Source organism: Aptenodytes patagonicus, chromosome 22 (genome assembly GCF_965638725.1).
Source record: "Aptenodytes patagonicus chromosome 22, bAptPat1.pri.cur, whole genome shotgun sequence".
Classification (NCBI taxonomy): domain Eukaryota; kingdom Metazoa; phylum Chordata; class Aves; order Sphenisciformes; family Spheniscidae; genus Aptenodytes; species Aptenodytes patagonicus.
The window spans coordinates 5,810,001-5,832,405 of record NC_134970.1 but is presented as its reverse complement, the minus strand read 5'-3'; the positions used below and the strand labels follow the sequence as shown (position 1 = coordinate 5,832,405).

The 22,405-nt window shown below is 53.5% G+C and overlaps 3 protein-coding genes across 5 annotated transcripts in view; 1 reads left to right on the top strand and 2 right to left on the bottom strand.

Annotated features, from left to right (window-relative positions):
• Positions 1-486: 486 nt before the first annotated feature.
• On the bottom strand, positions 487-12,233 carry SLC16A4 (solute carrier family 16 member 4). 3 transcript variants are annotated; one of them, XM_076358112.1, is made up of 9 exons: positions 11,921-12,233; positions 11,291-11,397; positions 10,014-10,146; positions 9,288-9,431; positions 8,642-8,803; positions 7,560-8,108; positions 6,028-6,239; positions 5,148-5,241; positions 487-984 (listed from the first exon to the last, which is right to left on the bottom strand). In XM_076358112.1, the coding sequence occupies exons 1-9, from the start codon at positions 11,934-11,936 to the stop codon at positions 830-832; spliced, it is 1,572 nt and encodes a 523-aa protein (XP_076214227.1). In that variant the 5' UTR covers positions 11,937-12,233; the 3' UTR covers positions 487-829. The 3 variants fall into 3 exon arrangements, with proteins under 3 accessions (XP_076214227.1, XP_076214228.1, XP_076214229.1); XM_076358113.1 differs by lacking the exon at positions 5,148-5,241 and having other exon boundaries at positions 825-984; XM_076358114.1 differs by lacking the exon at positions 487-984 and having other exon boundaries at positions 5,197-5,237.
• Positions 12,234-14,433: 2,200 nt separating this feature from the next.
• Positions 14,434-16,308, bottom strand: LAMTOR5 (late endosomal/lysosomal adaptor, MAPK and MTOR activator 5). Its single transcript, XM_076358123.1, has 4 exons — positions 16,252-16,308; positions 15,995-16,056; positions 15,335-15,452; positions 14,434-14,801 (listed from the first exon to the last, which is right to left on the bottom strand). Exons 1-4 carry the CDS (start codon positions 16,284-16,286, stop codon positions 14,741-14,743), a joined length of 276 nt encoding a protein of 91 aa, XP_076214238.1. The 5' UTR covers positions 16,287-16,308; the 3' UTR covers positions 14,434-14,740.
• A 2,905-nt stretch (positions 16,309-19,213) lies between these two features.
• The window catches only part of PROK1 (prokineticin 1), a 3,332-nt gene continuing 140 nt past the window's right edge, over positions 19,214-22,405 (top strand). Inside the window, exons 1-3 of the mRNA XM_076358122.1 lie at positions 19,214-19,285; positions 21,437-21,562; positions 22,321-22,405. The exon at positions 22,321-22,405 is cut by the window's right edge and continues 140 nt beyond it. Coding sequence (XP_076214237.1) covers positions 19,214-19,285; positions 21,437-21,562; positions 22,321-22,405 — 283 coding nt within the window. The remainder of the gene's footprint in view (positions 19,286-21,436; positions 21,563-22,320) is intronic.

The window sequence follows — 22,405 nt, the reverse complement described above, 5'->3', positions numbered from 1 at the left end:
GCGTTTGCTGCCCGGCTTTGGAAGCTGCCTTCATGGGTTCACTGAATCCCAGAGAGTCGCTGGATGACTGGGAGGGTGGGGAGAAGGGGAGAGGAGTCCGAGAGATGGGTGTGATCTTTAAGTTTGCTGTATTGTGGTACTGGCTTTAATTAGAATTGGTTTTGTTTCCAGGTCCTCTGTGCTGTGGCAAATAACACCGTGCCTGGGCGGATGAGTGGCCACGGTGCAGCATCCTTCTCGCAGAAAAAGAGGTTTTTGTGGAACGGCTGTTCTCCGCATCCCTCATGGAAGTTTAATCCTAATCTCTCTGTACCGTCTCTGTCCTTGCATCCCTCCCCGGGGCTAATTATTCGTGTCTGAATAGAATAAGCTAAAACCTCCTGCTGTGCTTTGGCACTTTCGAGGTCCTTGGCTGCCTCATCCCAAGAGGTGAGTCAGCTTTGCTCTCTCGCGGCGGCTGGGAAAGCTGGAGGGGCGGCTCTGCGGCTCTGACCGAGCTGTCGGACTGAAGGCAGGGGGGTTAAATCCGAGGTACAGAAAGACACGGCTCGGGAGCAAAGTCAAAGTGAAGCCAATGTCCATCCGGGCCGCGGGCCTTATTTTTTCCCATCAAATAACGCTTTACACTCCGTATTTCTCAGATGGCTTTAATCGCAAGTACAGGAGAAATATCTGGATATACAAACTGTGAATCTCTCATCTAAAAACTCCTATTTTCATTGTTGCTGCTGTTTTTATTTCCCGGTACAGAAGGTCTGTGCTGGCGCTCGCTTTCCGATCGCGGATGCAATCAAAGACCATCCTTTAACATTTCCACCGCAGAATCGCTTCAGCCAAGCCCGCGGCCGTTGTTCAGGTTGGCTTTTTTTAGTTTCCATTTCTGGGCCGAAGGCTCAAAGAAGAAAGAAATCGGTGAGATGAGAGCGCAGGCTCCAGCAAAGAGGAAAGAGCAGACATATGTCTGGGTGTAGTCATACAGCCACCCTGCAGGAGAAAAGATTGTTATTAAAGCTGTTGGGTTTTTCTCACTGAAAAAATCATTTTGGGAGGTGGGCGGCAAGCAAAGGATGTGTGTTCTCATTTAAGAATTCCTCAGATATTTAAGTTATCTTAACTCTTCGTGTGCCTGCTGCTCTGCAGCATTTACATGGACGGTTAGGACTATTGCCGTTGGTATAAAGGCAAACTTGTCGGTCATTCTTCCCAGAGCTAACTTCTCCTGATCCATGTAGCGAACGCGGATTTTAATTTGATTGAATTTAATCCCGGACGTTTTTCCCTGTTTAAATAAATGGGCCAAAAGTAGCTGCTGCAGCAGATGGAAGATCCCACTGGGCTAATGAGATGACTTGCATGTGTTGGTGTTTGCAAGATCTGGGCTGCAAACTCCAGGTTCGCCAGCCTTGGAGAGCTCACCTTCTTGTGAGCAGACACAATTTAATGCAACCTGTCTAATATGAGAGATCCCAGGCCAGGAGCTTGAAGTGAACTTGCTTAAAAGGAGCATTGTGAGCACTTAAAAGGAAAAATCTAAATTCCATAAAGACTCAGGAATCTGCGAGGGGGTAGGTCGCCTTTTAAAATGACCTTTGGTGTTTTGTTTAGTTACGGCATATTATCTCGTGCCTAGACGATCATTTTAAAGGTGGAGAATTCCTCCATTTGAATCTAAAATATACAAAGCAATGGGAGTTGCCTGCTGCACGTAATGAAAACCTTAATATACTCCTAAATCTGGCATGGGATGGTTGGATGTCCGAGGTGGGTTAGCGGCTGAGCCAGATCTACTGCTGGCGTAAAATGCAATTCCTCCGGTGACATCTGAGGACTTGCATGATTTACACAAACAGCAGATCTGGCCCAAATTTGGGATTCTTAAAACCAGCTCTGGTTAGGAAGGGAAATAATAATAGTCCCCGGAGATCCTGGTCTCGGCCGCGCAGGAGCGTGGCTGCCGCTGTTGTCTGCGAGTGCCGCGGCCCTGAGTAGGGAAGGAAACGGTGCCGGTAAAGTTTGGGGATCTGTGACAAACCAGAGGTGTCGTTTGCCTTGCTGTAGATTTACGGGGCTGCAGGAAGGTTTTATAAACAGAGGAAAGGCTGCGGGCTGCTTTGCTCTACCCCGGTTTCAGTTTCTGTTGGCTCGTGCCTTTCTCAGGGGGGGTTTCAGCTCTGTTTTTTTTCTCAGGGATATCGTGTGAGCCGTGGCACAGGCGAAGATGGAGCTTGCTGTCAGAAAGGAGGACCCCGTGGTGCTGGACTGGGTGACGTGGGCGGCTCTCCCGTGAGCCTGCTGTTTTTGCGGAGTGATTTTATTCTCGAAGGTGGATCTGTTTTTTGCTGTCTGAAAGTCTGTGGGATTTGGACAGGAGAAGGGATGCTGACGTAGTCGTTTGTAAGATGTACAGGACAGAGTGCTCCAGTTGCGGAGCTCTGATTTATTTAAATTATTTTTTAAATATCCTTCAGGATATTTTTTAATTTTTTTCTTTGTTTTTTCTATAAGCCCTACTTGGTGCTGAAAGACCAGCATTGCCTCCTCGCCGGCAGCGCAGCAATCGCCTTCCACCGCGTGACACCCCAGCCTTTTAAAGCACCTACGGTGTCTGTGCCCCCGCTCCCCATCCAGGGAAAAAAAAAAAAAAAATCATTCCTGCTGCAGAAAGCTGAATTAGAAGCTCACGGAGCGCAAACTTCAGCAAAGCAGCAGTTTTGTAAGCAGTGCCGGTAAATCCCTGGCACACGAGTGGTCCAAACTAAACATCCACGGCACATGCTCATGCCGTGGGCTGTGGTCAGGCTGTTTAAATCGCGCTGCCGAGCTGTCATCAGGAGTTTTGTTTATCCCCGCTGCCCTAAGGAGCAATACCTAGTGTGAAGATGCAGGTCCAGTTTAGGTGAGAGGATCTAAATGCACGTGCCAGCACGGCTTTCAAATGCCTCCATCCTCTCCCCTTTCACCCCCCGAATTTGCTGGGGCTGGTGTTTGCGTGCTGGTTGCTGGAACGTGTTTTGTAATTTTGGATTACGTGGCTTGTCTTATTTCTTTTGCAGTTTGAGTTACTGATTTGTACTGCTTATGGAAATGAAATGTACTCTTCTCTCCTTAGCTTGCTTGCGGCTTGCCAAAATAATGTTTGTTCTGTCTTGTTCTGGTTTGGTTTTGGTTTTTTCAGCGTGGCAGAAGCATCCAGCAGCGCTGGCGGGCGAGGAGCTGTGAAGGAGCCTTCAAACTTTCCACCCTGGGCTTTCGGTCGGGCTGGCTGCCTCTGGATTTAAGGGCTTTTAGTTAAACAGATTTGCAGGTAAGTCACCTTTTCGTTGCATCGCGATTAGGCTTTGTTCTAGTATGCAAAATAAGCATTTTTAACCTTTGCGGTTCTCATTATGCCCTGGGTTTCACTGCATAAAAATGCTTGCGTTTTTTATAAAATTGTAATTCTGAAGTCAAGGTTTGAGGGAGGTCAGCAGCAGTCAGAGGCACTAAACCCCAGGGTCTCACATAGCATTTAAATCCTGTTCTGTGTCCTGCAAGGGGCAGATGCTTTTGGACACTCAGGGTTAATCCGTAGCTTCTGGTCACGTTCAGTTTTCACGCTTAATACAGCTGTGTTGGAAGAGAAAATTGCAGAATTTATCTTGGATCCTGAACTCTGAATTGTTTCCCTCTCGCTCCGCCTACAGTGAGACGGATCAGCGAGAGTTTTGCTTCTTGGCTTTATTTGGCCTTTATTTATCCCACCAGTATTAAGACGACTGATTTCTGTGGAAGGGTTTTTTGCAGGAAACCTGCTTGCTTTACAAAATCCAGAAGCGTTCACACGGCGAGTGGTTAGCACCTTCAGAAAGCCGAAGGCTTCCAATTAGCGAAAGTATATTGGAAGCGGAAGAAAGGATAACTGCGATCTTAGCATGCATGGCGCACGGATAAGAGGCAGCCAAGTTATTTAGCTCTTTTCATACTGCGTGTTACTGTGTCGGGGAATTTACTGCGATGGTTGTACAGGGATTGCTTTCTGGTGGACGTACATCTTGTATCAGCAGAAGAGATCTCACCCGATACAGGCGATGTATCACCGTGACAGTGTAAAGCACGCTGTCAAAGAAACGCTTTAGTTGCTCGAAATTGCATCCATATACAGAGGTTTGCCAACCTAGAGATATTGATTAGGGAAATCAATTTTTTCGCGCGCTCGCGGTACAGCAGCGTTGCTGAAATTTTGCACGGAGCTGGTATTTACGGGGTCCTTGGCAGCTTCGAGCAAAGTGCCTCTGCAGGGATGGGGCAGCCGATAGCGGAGGGCAGGAAGCAATAACTGACGAACAAGGTGCCAGGTTTTATTCAGGATACGTTTGCTAGGAGAGTGACGGGACGTTGTTCACGCTGATATTTGACCTTGCAGCTTTTTCCAGTTTGTTTGCATCACGAGGACCTAGGAAGAATTCGGATCCCGTTTCCAGCGAGGAGGTATGGCTAAAGGGTCATCAGGGAAAGGAAAAGCTTTGTCCTGGCCAAGATGTTTGGAGGAGAACAAGTCCCTTGCTCGTAAGCAAAGGCTGGAGACACTTCTAAGCGCTTGAGATCTGCCAGATACTCAAAACTGCCTTGGTTTTCTGGCAGAGGGAGAAGAGGAAAGGCTTTTCATCCTCCTTATCTTTGGGCCCAGGAGCTCTTGCGGCTGAGCCGCGTAATCTTCTTCAAAACAAGAGATTGCTGAGACTTCTCAGTGCCTCTGCTTGGTGGGACTGCTGCTGAGCCCGTCCTTGCTCTACCTTCCTCTCCGTGTCTCCCCTCCAGTCCCTCTGTTCCAAGTTCAGTGTTATCATGCCCTGTTGGGGGTAAAATCCACGGTAACGCGGTCGTTACTCTTCTGCTGTCGTCAGGGTTTAAACGTGTGCGTGGGGTTTAGCCTCCTTTTTTCCACGCAGCTTTTCTCCAAACTGCTAGTTGGGTTTTGCAAATTCATGAGCCAAAATATTGCCTGTGTATGATCGGGTTCTCAAGTGTGGGTGGGTGGGTTGTTTTTTTTTTTCCACTTGGACAGAAAACCCACCCTTGGATGCGTATGGGCAGGAGAGTGAACCAGGAGCATGTTTTATCGCTGGATGCCTGCGGTGGGTACATATTATACGCAACATTAGAGTTACCTGCTAGAGGAGGTCCGCCGATGGCTGCTATCCCGGCAAAGAAGGCAGCAAACCCCAAGTAGCTGTGGAGTTTTTGCACGCCCACTAGATCTACCTGGTTTTAAAAGAAAATGGGTAATTATCGATTGAGTTCAGGCGAACGCGCGAGCATAAGAGGTTTTTTTGTTTTTTCTTTCTTCCTTTCTTTCTTTCTGGGGATTTTCCTCTTCAGCTGCAGTTTTGAAAGGACTTTGCACCTGTAGGTCTGACCCAGCCTGGAATCCGCTCGCCTCCTTAAGGCCAGCACAGAAATTACTAGGACGCGAGATGCTTTTCTGCCTTCCAGCTGCTTGGGCATCTCCCGAAACTAGTAACGCTGCTAAGGCTTTGAGGAAGGTGTTTTAAACTCTCAATTCCTTCCCAGAAAGAAATGCCAAGTTATAACGATGCCTCCCTATCCGGATCCTGCCGTAACTGGTCCGCGCGTGTTATAGATAATTCTGGGATCGGGAGCAGATACGCACAACCCTCTGTCTTGGCGTTGGTGAGAAGGCGACCAGGATGAATCCATTCATTTCCTATGAGCTGGAGCAGTCTCCTTCAGCAAGGAGGACGTGGAGGGCAATTAGCAGAGCCAGGTCAGTAAAAAATCTGCAGTAAATTCCCAGTGCTTCTGTTGCGTCTGGGCTGTGGATACCAGTACAGGTGGGTTGGAGAGGAGATTTGGGGCTTTCCAGCGGTTCAGACCGGGAAGGCAGGAGGGGAGAGCCCTCTCGTGCGGGTCTGCAACAGCCCAGGGTAATTCAGCTTTATGAAAGGCTTTTGGGATAATTTTGGAATACTGTTGGAAATGCCACATACTACCTATTTTTTTTTTTTTTAAATGAAATATCCTACTCACCAGCACAGGGAGGACCAGGGCCATGAACCCGCCGCAGAAAACGGCGAAGGCCACCGCGTAGGTCATGAGTAACGGGAAGGTGGTGGCCAGAGGACAGAGCAGGTTGGTGATGCCGCTGAGGACAAGGTAAGCCACGTGGTAGTGATACTTCTTGGTCCAGTTCTGGTCGGCGACCCAGCCCGAGAGCAGCTGGCTGACCGTCTCCGTGATGCCTGGGGGGAAGAGGAGTTCACCGGAGCCTCAAAGAAGACTTTTTTTTTATTTTTTTGGGTTTGTTTTTTCTATTTTGCACTGCGTCGCTCTGAAACGCATCCCGATTCCGCCTGCCGCTCGCTGTAACAACGTGACCACAAAGGGCTGAAAGGCCGGGAAGTTACAGGAAAGGCGTTTTTAGGCTGTTGTAAAATTCATGCTTTTTTTTTTTTTTTTTTTCTCCTTTTCCTTGGTGCCTGCTATTGCCAAGTGCCTGTGGGTGCATCAAAGTGGTCTGTAAAAATTCAATTAAGGGCTGTGCACTCAGCAGAAAACTCTGAAATGCCCTTCAGTAAAAACTGGAAAGATAAGCTTGCTGCTCGATCTTTTTCAAGACAGAGAAAAAGCAGAATATTGAGAAGAAATATGCTTATGAGATTTTAATTTTTATAAAGAAGCACGGAAGGACAGAAGACTGGCATTTTTTTTAAAGGCTCAGCAAACTTTTGGTACTTGGATTTTACATTTCTCAATATGTTTTTATGAACTAAAGAGGAGAGAAGTGCTCGCTGTCAGCTAATACCTTGCTGACCACTGTGTCCCTCCTACTCAATTCAAAATGCTAGATTAATTCCTGTGCTCTCCTTCTAGATTCCTTGACAGCGTAACGTCATTTCTAAATATTATACGGCAGTGTAGAAGTAAAATTTATTTTTGTACAATAAAATATTTTACGATGACTGAGGTTGCAGCCGCTTTCTTAACCTGATGCGACTTTAGTGTTAATCCCTGCTTATAATCAGGCATGTTGTTATTTGTCAGGGCTGGGGGTTGTTGGTTTTTTTTTTCCCTTGGAGGTGAACGTGCCAAATCCAAATGGCTAGATCCAAGTTAATGTTGGTTCCCCCCCCCGCCCAGTATTGAATTTTCCCTTCTCTGCACACATTCCTGGGTCAAACTGGAGGTCTTTGAACGCCGAGTGGCTCTGGATTTCTGTGGCTTGTGGGTTTAAGCAAAGCAGGGGCCGTGGTGGGAAGGCTTTAGGAGGACAGATAGCACCTATGTAATTGGAAACTTGTGTTTGTTCGGCGCAGCGGGGATGGGGGATCATCTAACTTAGGCTGAGAGAACCACCCACCATGTGAGAGCGACTTTGTGCATCTACAGAAGGCGACGCTATATATACAGAAGGGGGGTAAGGGCTGCGAGCTAAACCTCTTCCATGAAGATTTATTCTAGGACATATTTGGGACTATTTCTTGGCAAGATTTGTGTTGCTTTTCTTTCCTATTTTGGTATCATTGTAATTATAAATGGGTTTAAAAGATTCTTTTGCCTACCAGCCACTGAAATGAGGTAAGAGGCATCCATGCTGCTTATGCCCAGCATCCTGGCTCTTGCTACCAGGTGGAAGATGGGCACGAAGTAGGCCAAGTGGCTGAACAAAAAAGACCACGTGAAAATGCAGAAGACGGGATCCTTCAGTGGGGAGAAGTCGAGGAGAGGCTGTGAATTTTCTCTTTCGGTCGGTGGAAGGGATTTGTAGCTTCTCTTGGCCTCGGTGGCTATTTCTGGTGAGCAGCTGTCCACGGGGGGTTTCTCAAGCCCTTCCAAAGCCGATGTATTTACCGGACCAGAGACATCGCTGCCGTGGGGCATCGTGACTCCCTCCGTGGTGGGAAGGTCCTGTGCGCTGTGAAGCTGTATTTCCCTGTGAGTGGTTTCATTTAAGCATCCATCAAGGGTTTCTGAATCTTTCTTTGCCGTTAAAGACCCACGGTCTTGATTTTTAGCAGAGGAGCGATGAGGCAGCTGGGTGCTGACGGGTCGCAGCAGCATGCTGGAAGGCACGAGGTTTAACATGATGCCTCCAAAAATCAGGAGAGTACCTGAGGGGAAGACAGAAGATGTTGTTTTCTTGGCATGGGAAAGGAGGAGCAGTAGGAAAGGGTCTTTCTAGAACAGGGTATGGTTTGTATCGAACACGGAGAAAGCTCTGTCATAAGGAGGAGGTATCTTACAGGAGCTTTTATTCGTGTTTTTCTAGCTGGAAGTGCCTTTCGCTGTGATGCACGCAACAAATCCAGAGCTACCTCTGGGATCTGGGAGTTTGTTTTGTTTTCCCTCATTAAAAGTCCATTACACGTGACGGACCTTCAAGATGGCCTGAAAAAGCGTAGTGAAAGTAGGGACTTCCAGTTTTGGTTTTGGTTTCTGCGGTCTGTTTTGACTCTGACTTAACTTTAATGTCTGATTAAGTGTTTAATCATTAACCAGATGTCCCCAGACTATCCTAGAAGATGCAGAGTTGTTCCTCGGTGCATCCAATTTTAATTTTTAAAAAGATCCTCTTACCCTGCCCGGATATCCTCAGACACCCTCTTAGCGCTGATGAATTTGGATAAACGGGAGATGCGCTCACCTTGCCAGCCATAAAAATCGATGAGAAGTTGAGTGAACGGCGCTATTAGAAATGTCAGCCCCATCCCGGAGCGGGCGATGGCGTTGGAGAAAGCCAGCCGTGTCCTGCAGCGCTTGGCCGTCATCACTGCAGCCGCCTGGTAGAGGCAGGCGAACCCCATACCTGCGGGAAGGGGAGAAATAAGATGTCCACGGCCAAAAAGTGACCGCTTCGTGCTGTGAGCTTTAGGGATTCAAAGTCACGCCATCCCAAGCTGCTTGTCCCCCTAGTAGAGCTGCTCTGCAGGGTTCATGGGCTGAAAGCGGGGGGACTTTGGCTGTTGCAGTCAGTGGAGAACACGATTCATGCGTGGTATTTAGTATCTGGGGTTTTTGAGGCTGTGCGCTTTTAGTAAGGGATTTTTAAAAGGCCAGGATTCACGTTGGGTCCGGAAAAAAAGCAAGGTTAGTTGGGTCTAGCATGTTGAAACCGGTGTTTTATGCTCCTGAGCATGAAGCTTTGGGGTTTCACGCAACATCTCGTAGAAAGGAGCTGGGGATGCTTTACTATTAAAGGAACAGCCTGCTTTAACGTTAAAGGAGCTGCTTTTACTCGTCGTGCACAGGAAAAAAAATCTCTGCCCGACTGTGAGTCGCAGGCTGCTCACCCAGGAGAAGTCCCATGGAGACGCAGAGGAAGGGGACGCTGGTAGCCTGCGTGCTCAGCAGGCAGCCCCCTCCGACCAAGCCGGCCCCGATCATGGAGGTCGGCCGCTCGCCCAGCCTCCTGCAGACCACGGCCACGAGCGGGGCTGGAAGGGAAAGGAGGGAGAAATCTGGGGCTGAAGATGTCAAATGACGCTTTGCGGGGCTCTGGGGACTTGTATTGGGGTCATTGCAACTGGTGCCCCGGCGAGTGGTCCGTGTGCCACCCTGGGAGGGAGGGGGTGACGCTAGGAATTTGGGATGGGTTTAATATTCAAGAGCACCAGGAGAGCGGGCAAGAGACCTTGCCTCGTACCCTGGGAGCTCGGAGGACGGGGCAGGGGAAGGAATCAAAGCCCAGACTTTCGGATGTCCTGAGCCTGCTTCCTAATGCACACCACGCTCAGCTGCCACGACTTATTCAGCAACTGGTTTGCTCGGAGGCATTAATGTTGGTGTTAGGGGTGAGGCTTTGCTCTGAACGTGTATAATAAACCTGCTACGGCGAGGCGGCGTGACACACACGATCCCCATCCTTGGACCATGCTCCTGCTTAAGACACGCGGGGGTACCAGCCGTGTCCGGCTTGCGGTCTGGGATGGACATCGGATCTGCAGAGCATCCTCAGCACCCCTTAAAGCCAATGGGCTTGAGGCTGAAGCGCTGCCCCCCCCATCCTTACAGCTCACCTCCTAAGAAGCGCAGGGAGGACATGATGGAGCCGATCCAACTGACTTGCTCGGAGGAGCCCCCCACCTCCTCTTGGAAAGCCACAAAGAAAATCCCGAAGGTCTTGAGCATCCCCATCACAAGTACGTTGACCTGAATTGGAAGCAGACGGAGGTGAGATGCCACAGGGGTGAGGTGGGAGGGAAAGCTTTTCCTTCTGCTTTTCTTGTGGGGATGATTCGTGGTGTTTGGGGAGAAGCAAACCGGGACACGTTAACTGGTGTAGTGTGTGTTGGGGAATATCGGCAGGGTGGACTGGTGGTGGCCACGCCGCGGGTCATTAACAGACCCTCAAAAAACCTTCTGTGCAAACTGGCTTTTCCAAAGAAAAGGAACAAAATAACACTAGAGCCTGACTCTTGTAGGGTTTTTTTTTGCTCTGTAAGTTATTTTTTAATACTAAAAAGTAATCTAAATGGGTCTGAGCACTCTGAAAGATCACTAGGGGTTGATGAGGTGTTGAGCGGAGCAGGGATGGACATTAGCCGGTGCGGTTTCCCAGGCTAGCCCTGCCACGGGGGCAAAGGATGGTTTGTGTCCTCAATGTTAACTCCCTCCCTCCTCCCCGGTAGCGGGTGGTTAATGATTGGCAGCGAGTTACTTTGGATGGAGTGGAAGCGGAGTAAAGCTTTCCTGCGCTTCCCAGCTTTCCTAGCTGGGGGATGGCGTTGTCTTCATCGCCGATGGGAAGATGGTGCGTGGTATTAAAGCCTGTAGCATGGAGAATTAGTGCTTTCAAGTGGTGTCGAGATGCCCGGTCCTTCCAGGAGAGCATAAGTGAGCGTGTGTGTGCTGCCTGCACCCTGTGCTGCTCCTGCAGTTGGTCCCTGGGGACCCATCTCAGCTCCGATCCTCTGCTGCCCCAAGATGGGATCTCGCCCTTACCGGAGGTACAAGACACTCCTTTGGGGTTTGACACCCCGGTGATGGCGTGTGTGAGTAGGGAAAAGTCACCTTATCGTTGCAAGCTGCCTTTTGGCCCTGGGCTGCAGGTTGGGCCCCTTCACTTACATCAGCTGAGATGTTTTCAGGTGGCATTTCACAGGGGAAGGGGTGGGTCTTTGCTCAGCCTGCAGTGAAATGGGTGATGGCACTCGGCGTAGCAAAGCACCGCTGATTTTTGCCCTTAGCTCGGTGGGATCGGCCTGACCTGTCCTCCGCTCCGTGTGAGCGAGACTCGAGACTTTCTATCTGCCCCAGCCTCAGGAGGGTTTAGCTGAGTTTGTTCTCTGCTTACCAGGAAAAAGTGAAACACCACTCCCCATGCCCACCCTCCGTCCGCCGCTTCGGCGCCTGGTCTCTTCCCAGCTGCCGGAGCCTCTGGCTCTTCCGTCTTCCTTTCCCCTGGAAATGAAAATTTCAGGACACCTTAACACCTTCCTCCGTTGCGGTTTCAATTCAAAAAGAGCTCCCGGGAAAGCTTCAGCTGCCTTTGAACCCTTTTGCTCCTTGGCTGTTAATGAGGTAGGCACCAGGTAACCTTGCAAAAGCTTTTGAGGGCGGGCGAAGCTTTTGTCAACCTTTTTGCCAACAGATGTTAAGTTGCACGTTATCACTGCCTGCAAACAGTTTAATATCCTTTCTCTTTCCCACCAAATTACTGTAACCACTTAAGCTTTAAGGGATTTTAAGTGACAAGCACCTTACTGCTGCTTTAATGTGGATAGTTTGGTTGGTTTGTGCCAGAAGTCGGGGCGTCACCGTCTGTCTGTATCCATCTTTGAGCTCTCCCTTCCCCGTCCTTCTCTGCTCCTCTCCCTTCCATCCTCTCACCCATCCCGCACCTCTGGCAGCGGCAGGATCCTGCCCGAGGGAGCAGCTGGACCCTAGAGCAGTCGGGGCTGATGAACCTGAAACTTTTCCTTACCGCCTTGCTGCTGCATGCTGGAAAATCCTCCCTGAAACAGTCGATTGCAAAGAGGAATTGTCTCTTCATTTGCTCCAGAGACTAAATCCCCCCTTCCTGACTTGGCACCCCGAAGTCTGGTCCTTCATTCTCTTCTGGTGAGGACGATGGTGTCCGTCCTTCCTGACGAGTCCCGAAGCGGGACATGGAGCCCGACAAGCGCTGGGGGCTGTGTGGACAGAGCCCGTCCTCCTCCTCCCGGGAGGCAGAGCCTGGCTTACGGGGCCCGGAGGCCAGGAGTCCCTCCCCTTCCCCAGCTGGGAGCAGGAAACCCGGGGCTTTCGGAGCAGAAATCCTGTTGGGAGGAAAGAGGAGGGGAAGCCTGCAAGGGTTATAGCTGCAGGCAAAGCCTTGAGCCTTGCCAGACGTTGAGCGGAGCAGTAGGTGGCAATGGTGGACTGAAGCCAAGCCTGGGGCTACTGGCGGCTGCAGGGGAGCAGAGCCCCGTCCCTGCCCGTCCTGCCCGCCCTGCCCGCCCTGCCTCTGCTGCACAGCCCTTGGCCCGGGGAAGCTGCGTCATTTAGGAGGGGATAGTCTGAAAAGCTTTAGGTTTTCCAGCCGAGATGCTCGGCAGCTGGAGCGGAGCAGCCCTGCTGCTGCAGCCCTTGAGTGGAAGCTGGTAGTTGAGCGGGATTTGAGTTGGCTCCATGCCTCTATTGTAAATATGCACAAACTCCCGGGTAAATACGGCCCTTGCGCTTCCTCCCCCCGTTTCGGCTGACCTGTCAGCCCAGTCGGCATTCCTGAGGTCAGACAGAATTGTAGGATCGTGATACCGACCTCTGCTCCCCTCCCTTGGCAGAGAAGGCAATGCTCCATCTTACTGGAGGAGCCCAGGATATATCGGAGCCTATGGAGGAGCTTTCCCTATAGTAGGACTTTTAATGTGTGCATTAAGTAGGGGATCGTAGGGAAGTGATCGTGCCCCTGTACTCGGCCCTGGTGAGGCCGCACCTCGAATGCTGTGTTCAGTTTTGGGCCCCTCACTACAAGAAGGACGTCGAGGTGCTGGAGCGTGTCCAGAGAAGGGCAACGAGGCTGGTGAGGGGTCTGGAGAACAAGTCTGATGAGGAGCGGCTGAGGGAACTGGGGTTGTTTAGCCTGGAGAAGAGGAGGCTGAGGGGAGACCTCATCGCTCTCTACAACCCCCTGAAAGGAGGTTGTAGCGAGGTGGGGGTCGGTCTCTTCTCCCAAGTAACAAGCGACAGGACGAGGGGAAATGGCCTCAAGTTGCGGCAGGGGAGGTTTAGATTGGACATGAGGAAAAATTTCTTTACTGAAAGAGTGGTGAAACATTGGAACAGGCTGCCCAGGGAAGTGGTGGAGTCCCCATCCCTGGAGGTATTTAAAAGACGTGTAGATGAGGCGCTGAGGGAGATGGTTTAGTGGGCATGGGGGTGTTGGGTCGACGGTTGGACTCGATGATCTTAGAGGTCTTTTCCAACCTTAATGATTCTATGATTCTAAGCTTTTATTTAAGTGGAATGGGTTTTGCAGTGAGTGTGGTTTAAGGGTTTGAAGGACAGGGGGGCCGGGGGTGCTGGCAGCAGCACCGGCATCTGGTGCGGCATCTGTACCGAGAGCTGTCGGATGTCAGGGAGGAAACGCTCTGGCTTGAGCTGCTCCCAGCTCCATGGGCTGTCAGGGAGAGGGGAAGAAGAGGGACCCTCCAACACCGCTGCAGAGCTTGGGCACAGCAACTCCTGCTGCCGAGGCCGGGTCGTTAGGCAGAATTAACGCTGACCTCGAGAGGCGCGCAGAGCCCAGCCGCGCAGGGCAGGCTCGTCCCTACCGCCTGTTTCATACGCAGCAATGACTGCGAGGCTGGGAATGTCGCCGACGAGCGGAGCTGCTCCTAGTAGTAAAGCCAAAGCAGCGTGAATGTCGTTTTATCTCTGACCCAGCGCAATTTGTTAGCTCACGCTCTGCTGTGAAGCTTCCCTTCCGCTTTACGCGCGGACAGCTGCAGGCCAGCTCCTTTTCGCGCCCTTACGCATAGGAAGCATTTGAGCGTAGCAGATTTTCGAGGGGAAAGCCTTTGCACAGGACTGTTTCCCCGCACCATTTCAAACGCTCGAATCTGTAAGAAGAAGAAGGGAGGCCTGGACTTGTGAGGGTGTCGTCAACGTCCATTTACAGCTCACGCAGGGACCAGGCAGACCAGGGCCAGCGGGGTTTGAGCCACAGGGGCCAGAAGGTTTGAACTTCAGTCCAAGGTGCAGTAAGCAAGTAACTCTCGCACAGAACGTTTAACTAGAAGAGGCTAAACATTTCCTAGGAGAAATTCCTCGGAAAGTGTTTGTACCTCTTCTACTGGAGGAGCCTCCGTTAATTGAAGTCTTTGTGCACTATTCCTCTTCTCTAGAGAAATTCTAATGAAGAAGGGATTGGGAGAAGTTACCTCACTTGGCTTTGGCGAGAAGGCAAAGCAATGGGCAGAGCTTTCACAGCCGGAGCAAAGAGAAGCCAAGGCGTGTTTTGCAGGTCATTTATTGATTTCTCCAACAAATAAGGCCACGCACACACATACACCTTGTAGTATCTGACCATTACACGAGCTTGGTGAGTGACCCACATTTCATCCTCAGCAGCACAAGTGCTAAAATGTGAGTTAGAGACCCCGATAGCTGCACAGGAGCCGTTAGGTGGAGAGGGAGAGCCTTCAGCCCAGGTTTGGTACTACAAGCACGTTCTGCCCTGGAGCAGCAGAGGAGAGTGGTTGTCCAGTGAGGAGGAGCTGGGCTGGAGGTGGGAGTGGAGCGCTGCGCAGGTTCCTGAAGGTCAGGATGCTAGCTTGTGCACTGCTACAGTGATGCTGTCGTGCTTCTGGATCATGATATTCCTAGAACAAGAAAAGTGCTGAGGCAGTTGAGAAACCAGCTGCGACGAGGAGGAGCTGACGGGGGTGGGAAAACTGGACAGGGGTATCACTCAGCGGCTGCGGCAACCCCCAGCTCTGGTTGCTGCATCTCTTCTGCCCCCTCCCATGAACGGCGCTGGAGAAGTCTTTGCCTACCGCAGTGACTGGCTACAGCGTGGGCTCCATTATCTGCGGGGATCCCAAGCGTGGAAGAAGTATAGAGCTGCAGTAGCCACCGCCCCCTGAAAGGTTTCCTACTGCTTTTATAGTTCCTTGAGGAACTATTAAAGGGACCTCCTTGAGGTCCTGTTAATCTAATGAACTCACGTGCCGATGGCAGCGACTACCTTCCCCCCATGGCTTCAGAGATGGGGCTTCCTCCACATCTGCCAGTTTAGCTCAAGATGAGGAGAGCTGCTCTAGGGATCTGACTCCGGGGAGGGCCCCAGGGCTTGGGGGGGCGGGGGGGAAGGCAAACAGGGGGAAGAGTGGCACCCCCCGGGCTGGAAACTCACCCGCCGTCTGACTCCAGGCACACCACGGGCGTATCGGTCGGGTCGGAGGTGAGCTTGGCTGCCTGCTGGGCGAGGACGGAGATGACGCCGGCGTGCTCATCCGAGAGAGTTCCTCGGCCTGCGAGAGGTGGGAGATGTTGGCTGAAGCCCCGCGTGCCGTGACAGAGCTTCGTGTTGAAGCAGCCTCCCCCCGGGGCCAAGGGGGGCTGCTCCTGCTTGGGCCCATTCGCCTCCCCTGGGGGCTGATGCAGCTTCTCACCTAACTGTTGCCCTCAAACCACCAAAAAGACTGAATTTAAGTGGCAGGAAGAGCTGGCTCGGGTTTCCTCCGCTCTGTGTGTGTGGGAAGCCGAGTACCACGGTGCAGGTGGGTGCCAGAGGGACCCTGGGGACACCCGGAAGGGGAGGGGGAGACGACTGCGGTAGGGCAGGGCCTGGCGGCCCCAGAGTGTGCGGGAGGCCCCTGCACGCCAGTCCCCTCAAACTAGGAGGGCTCCCGTCGGGCAGGGCCCGGTGCCCCCTACCTCCCCCCCCCCCCCCCCCCCCCCCCGGAGTCCGTAGAGGGACTGGGCAGGGCCCGGTGCCCCCCAACCCGGGGGTCTCCGGTGGGGCAGGCCCCGGTACCGCCCCCCCCGCCCCCGGCGGTGCTCCGTTACTTACAGCCCAGGTTGAGCCCCTGCGAGTCGGTGCAGAGGACGCCCACCACGGCCGGGCTCTTCATGCTGCGGGGGGAGACAGCGGCGGTCAGCGCCGGGGCGGCCCCACACACCCCCCCCCCCCCCCCCGCCGGGCCTCGGGCCGGCCTAGGCCCAGCTTCCCCCCCTCACCCCCACCCCGCGGCCCCGGCGGGGCACGGCCAGCCCTGGCCTTGGCCCCCGTGTGTGTGTGTCTCCCCGTCGTCCCCCCCCGGCCCGTACGTGTCCTCCAGGTGCTGCTCCAGCGTCCCCTCCATGCCGCCGGGCCCCGCGCCACCCCCCCCCCCCCCCCAACTTCCGCCCTACCCGGCGGCTCCTGGCAGCGGCGTCACCCACGTGACGCCCGGAGACGGCGGCTCCGCAGAGCCAAAAGGCCTCGCTTGCGCGAAGGCGCCCGCCCAGCCTCATTTGGGGTGACCCGGGGTACACCCCAAACAGCTCCCATCCCTCTGCCCGCGTCCTCCGTCCCTGGGAGCCTCCCGGGGCTCCGTACAAAGAAGCAGCCACTGCAGCTTACGCATGCACCGTGCCCTAATTTGGGGGGGGGGGGGGGGTGTAGCTGCAAATCCAGGCCCCGCACCCCCTTGCCCCCCAAAACCAGCCCTTCCCGGGCGGCTGTCTTCCCGCAGGGCGGGTGGCACAGTTGCGGTTCTTGGGTTTATGTTTTCCTCCCTTTTCTCCCCCTTTCCGCTCCGGAGCGGGGTTTGGTTGCGGTTCCTTCCCTCCGCGCAGCACGGCTCAGGATTTGCACGGCGAAATGAAATTCAAGTGGTGTTTTAATGGCGGTGCCCCTGCGCACCCTCCCCGGCCAGAGCGTCCTCTCGCAGCTGGACCGCGGCGGGGGGACGCGGGGACATGGGGACACGGGGACACGGGGACACGGGGACACAGGCAGGAGCCCAATGTTTGCAGCAAGAAGGGCCACGCTGGTGCATACGGTGCCGGGGGGCGGTCGGGACCCCCTCCCCATTCCCAGTGCAGAGAGGCGTTAAAAGCGATGCTCAGCCCGGCTTTCCTGCAAGGAGCCCCCCCAAAACCGAGCCCCGTCGCCAGCGGAGAGCAGGAGGTAATTTATGGTGGGCGCATCGCGAAGCTCGGCGACGCTAATAAGGTGCCGGCTGAAGCCGTTCCCGGCTGTGCCCGGTGATAGATCTTGGCTTGTCAGGTTGGAAAATTAAAATGTTATTGATGGGGGAAGTAAAGCGCAGTGAGGTTTTTTTTATTTTTTTTTTATTTTATTTTATTTTTCTTTCCCCTTGATCGAGCTGGGAGCTCGCTCGGGCAGCACCGAGAGCCCCGATCCCGGCTGCCCAGGGCCCCCCCCCCCCGCTGCATCCCACCCTGCTGGGATGGCTTGGACTTATATTCCCTTTTTTTGAGGGTTCTTTCCCCACCCCTGGGAAGCAACGCAGGACAACAAATACAAATATGCCCTAGGGAGGCTGGGGGCTGCGTCCTCCCCGTCCCGTCAGCACCTTCTCAAGGAACCAACCGCTCCTGAGCCGTTCCCGGATGCAGGAGTTCTGGAAGGGAGGATTTTTGGGAGAGCTGGGATTAATTAATTCCAGCCCAGGTGGAGGAGACTTTAGCGAAGCAGCGGAACAGCTGCCACATCAAAAGAAGTGCTGGTCTCCGGGCAGGGAAACGCCAGGGCTATTTTTAACTAATTAAATAGACGATTTAGCACCCGACTGACACTCTACAAAAGAAATTCCACAGAAAAGCCCGATTAAACCGCGTGGCTCCAATCAAACCCGTATTTCAAATCCCAGCCCATCACCTCGGGCCACGTTTCTCCCCTGGGGCCGAGCCGCCCGGCTGCTCCCGGTCCCTAATTTGCCCCCGTGGACCGGGTCTGGCAGGGAGCAGCCCCAAAATCGGGCTTGGGGATGTTTATTCCTCAGTGGGAAAAGCTGGAAGGGACTAAATTCATAATGCTGGTGAGGAGCCCTGGTACTACGGGGATGGTACCTAGCAATGCAGGGCTGGAAAAAATCCATCTCCCTGGGTCAGAATCGCAAACCCAGCTTTATTTTGGGGGGAAAAATGGAGTTTTATTTCCTGCCTTTGTTGTGCAAAGGGTCTTAGCCACGGCCTCTGCTTGCACGGCCCCGGCCAGCACGGCTGCAGGCACTGGGAGCTTGGTCCGGGGAGTCCCGGCTGAATCCGGGCTGGACCGTGGGAGCCCAGGACCACGCGTTGGCCATGGAAGGGTATTTAAATTTTTAATTATTTTTATTCTTTTTATTGCCGGACTCCCGAAGGGGCTGCATGGGACGAGGCGGCGGGTGCCGAACTGCCCCAGCTCCGTGGGGACGTGGCGTCACAGAGGCTGCAGAGGTTTCTTGCTCCTCTCTCACCTGACGGATGCGACTGTGGGGCCGGTGGGTGTTTTCGTTGAGGCCCCCCCCCCCCCGTCCCTGAGCACGTTGGGATGTTGTCCCCTGCATCCTCCCAGGATGTACAAATTAAAAAAGAAGCCGATAATTCCAGCTTTTCCTGCCTTTTTAGCCACTTTAGCAAAGGTCTTATTCCCTTGTGCTCCCAGGAGATGCACCAAACGCAGTTTGAGGTATGGGGGATATGCTTCAAACCATAAATCAACATATTTACACATTACATTCCGATTCAAACACACCCTCATTACTGAAAAAGACATTATTCCCTCTCTGCCTTCTTTTATTCCCACAAATAAACGCAGCCGAGTCTCTGTTTTTACAGGATATTTATCGCAGAGCCACATTATGAGACACTGTGCTCTTACGAGCCGAGAAGTAGCAGGCTAACTTTAGTCTTGCGTTCTCTTTTAGCTAAATAATCACAAATTCTTAATTCAATTCTTAAGTACGCCCGTCAGGCATAAATACGGACAGAGAGGTGTACTTGGAAAATCCAGCTGTGTTGGCTCAGCTGAAAAATAACCCTGGGACGTGGGTGCGGGTGGGAGAGGTGGAGGGTTTGGTGGGTTTTTTTTTTTTTTTCCCTTCCTCGGTGGTTTATTAATATTTCTTTTATACCATTAGAAATTCAGGTCTCATCTGCTTATTCTGAGATCATCGAGAGGGGGGGGGGGAGGAAAAAAAAGCCCACGGTGGCGGAGCTGGAAGGGGTTATATAGGGCGGGAGGCGCGGGGCTGCTGCAGACCTCGGCAGCGCAGGGGTAGACGGCTCCTGCCCCGGCGCCATGGGCCGACTCCTGCAAACCCTCTGCTTCCTCCTGCTCATCACCTCCTGCCCCTGCGCCGTCATCACCGGGGTAAGTGCCGCTTCCACCCCCAACCTGGGAGATTTACTTTTTTTTTTTTTATTATTATTATTTTGGGAAATAAGGCAAGAGTCGGTGCCTTTTGCTGTTTGCTTTGGGGTGGGTTTGGTTTTTTTTTTTCCCCAATTTATTACTCATTTTCCCGATGCGTGGATGCTGTTCCCGCAGCCAGACTTAGCCCACGTGAGTGTAAAGTCACGCCGGTGAGCTGCTCTTTCTGCTTCTCTTCTCAGCACCGGGTCAGACCCGGCACGCAGGGAAACGGGGGATTTCAGGAAGTTTTCCAGCAGGGAAAAAATACTATATCTTTACGGGCGTCCCCCAGAACAGGTTCCCAACTGGGACGAGGGCTCGAGCACCCCAGGTTGTCATTCTCCCAAATTAAGAGAAATTATTAAAAGAGGGGGGAAATGTCGGGATGCAGAGGAGAGGTAAGACGCTTACCCCGTTGTGTTAACGGGCTTTTGGGGCTCGGCGTGTCCGAGAGCTCGGTGCTGCTGAGCAAGAGCTGGACCAAGGGTGATGCTAAAAGCGAGAGGAGCAGCGAGTTTTGGGGACAGAATCCAGGCTTTTGTGGTGCTCCAGGAGTCCAGGGGCTGGTTTCAGCAAAGCCGGGCTTGGCTGAACGCACACACCCCCCCCCCCCCCGCCCCCCCTTCCCCTTTTTCCCCCTGCCAGCGAAAAATCTTCTGTTTAAAACCAAGACGAAACGTTTGCATCCCGGCTGGCTCGCTGCCTGCCGGCTTTTCCCGAACGATGGGAATTTTGTGGTTGACTTCAGCTGGCTCTTGGCTCCTCTTTTCCCAGACACCCCTTATAGTCAGACCTATTTCTTTCAAGCCTGTGGTTTTTTTCAGCTGGATCTCCCCAACCCCTACATACACCCGGAGCTGCAAAGCCGGGGCGGGGGGAGCCACCTCCATCCAGGGCCAAATAGACCCAGCAGCTCTTGAACTTATTCCCAGGACTTAAATGACTCATTTCGAATAACCAGAGAAAAGAGGTTGGATGTGCAGCTCCCTGGCTGCCTGCAGCCCCCATCAGCCCCCCCCCCCCCCCCCCCCCCGAGTTTGCAGGCGAGGGTCCGCCGTTGCTGCGATCTGATTTGGAACAGTATTTGGGCGTTACAAGGTGCTTTGGATGCTCAGGGAGAATCAGGTTCCCTTCAGGAAAGGGAAGACTCTGCAAAATCCCCTTATCACCCCCCTGTGAGAGAGCTGCCCCCCCCCAAATCGTGCTCTATCCATTGCCCTTGTGTTTTTTCCCCTGGTTGCAATTTCCACACCTCTTCATCTGTACGAGCAACGGGCTTGTGGCTGGGACCTCCTGGGAGAGAGGTGCCCCAAGGAGGGGGTGACCCCAGGGTGGGGGGTTTGGGTGAGCCCCATCGGTTCTTCTTGTGCTACCGACCCGACGTCAGGAAAATGGGTCAGAGAAGGGGTCGGGGGTGCAATGAGCTGCTCTAGTGATGGCCAACACAGCCTGGGGGGTAAAATGGGACCTGCTTGGTGCTCGAGGTGCCCCCGTCTACCTCTTCTCAACATCCTCTTGGACTTCCAGGTGCGGTGGTGAGCTGGTGCAGCATTTGCGTCCGTGCCTCGGTTTCCCCATCCCGGGGGAAGAGGTGACCCGTTTCCATTTTACATCTGCCTTGGGTGGGAGAGGCTGAGTTGTTGGCATTACTCTGCTCCCTTCTAATAAAAAAAAGCACTGGGCATTTGCATTATTCAGCAGGTTTTACAGGCGCAGCCGGGCGATGTGTGTGCACGCCGGAGGATCCGGACAGTGAGTTTATCCCCCGGCGCTGCTGCTCTGACTTGGCGCCGATGCTGCTTTTAAGTCGGGCAGCTACAAAGTTTTCCTCTGTCCCTCCCACCACGGCGTGAACGAGGGATTTCCCCCTTCATCCTGCAAACCCCGTCACCCCCAATCCAACCCGTTGCCCTGTCCCAAAACCTCCCCAGTTTAACCCAAAACGGGAGAGCTAGGAACAACAAACCTCCCCCCCCCCCTTAAATCCCATTAAGGGGTTACACCCAGCAGCTTGGCGTGGGCTGATTTCTCCACTGGCCTCCCCCAGAAGAGGGATAGCGATGCTTTCCCGGGCCGGTCGCGCTAACCCACCATCGTCCCTCTCCCCAGGCCTGCGAGCGGGACCCGCAGTGCGGCAGTGGGACCTGCTGCGCCGTCAGCCTCTGGCTGCGGGGGCTGCGGATGTGCACCCCCCTGGGGCAGGAGGGGGACGAGTGCCACCCCTTCAGTCACAAGGTACCGGCGTGGGGATGCCCAGTGGGGCTGGGAGGGGGGGGGGCACCGAGCTCCTCGCGTTGGAGGAAAGCTCCATCAATGCCCTGGGATGGAGAAGGGGGTCGGTGTCGGGGGGCTGGGGTGGATTTGGGTTGAGGCTCCCGGCAGCATCGTGGTGGTCCCCGAGCTGGCGCGGTGCAGCCGGTTTCAGCCTCTCACGTGTTTTGAGCGACTGCCTGCCCGCGCCACCCTAAATCCTCGGGATGCCCCATGGGTGTTGCGGACCTCGACTCGCAGCTGGGACCGAGCCGGCTGCTCCATTCATTTAAAGAAAAGCGCACGCCACGCTGCTCCAAATTGAGTCGTAAATGCTCTGCCAAGCGAGGAGAAGCCGAGTTAATGCCGCAGAGCCGCCCCAGCACCGTGATTTCTGTCTGATAAGAAACCCCAGTGCACTGGGATTAGCCCAAAGCGCGACGCTGCTGCAGTCCCTCCTCCGTGAGGATTTAGCGGCAGCATCCCGGCCCTGGGGGGGAGCGTCCCACTCCACGCTCCCGTATTGATTTTGCGCGGTGGGAGCAAGATTTAATGATGCTGCGCCTTCTGCTTGGCGCAGGAAGGAGCAAAGGGCTTCAGAGGGATCAAAAATTAATCCCCACCAAACCTCTGAGAAGGGCCAGAGATTTTCACAGGGCTTTGATCCCATTTGATAATGTTTTGGTTGTGGCAGAGCCCTGACGCCCTCATCTCTCCTGCATCTCTCCCGCGTCTCTCCGCAGGTCCCTTTCTTCGGGAAGCGCCAGCACCACACCTGCCCGTGTTTGCCCAACTTCATATGCTCCAGGTTCCTCGACGGCCGCTACC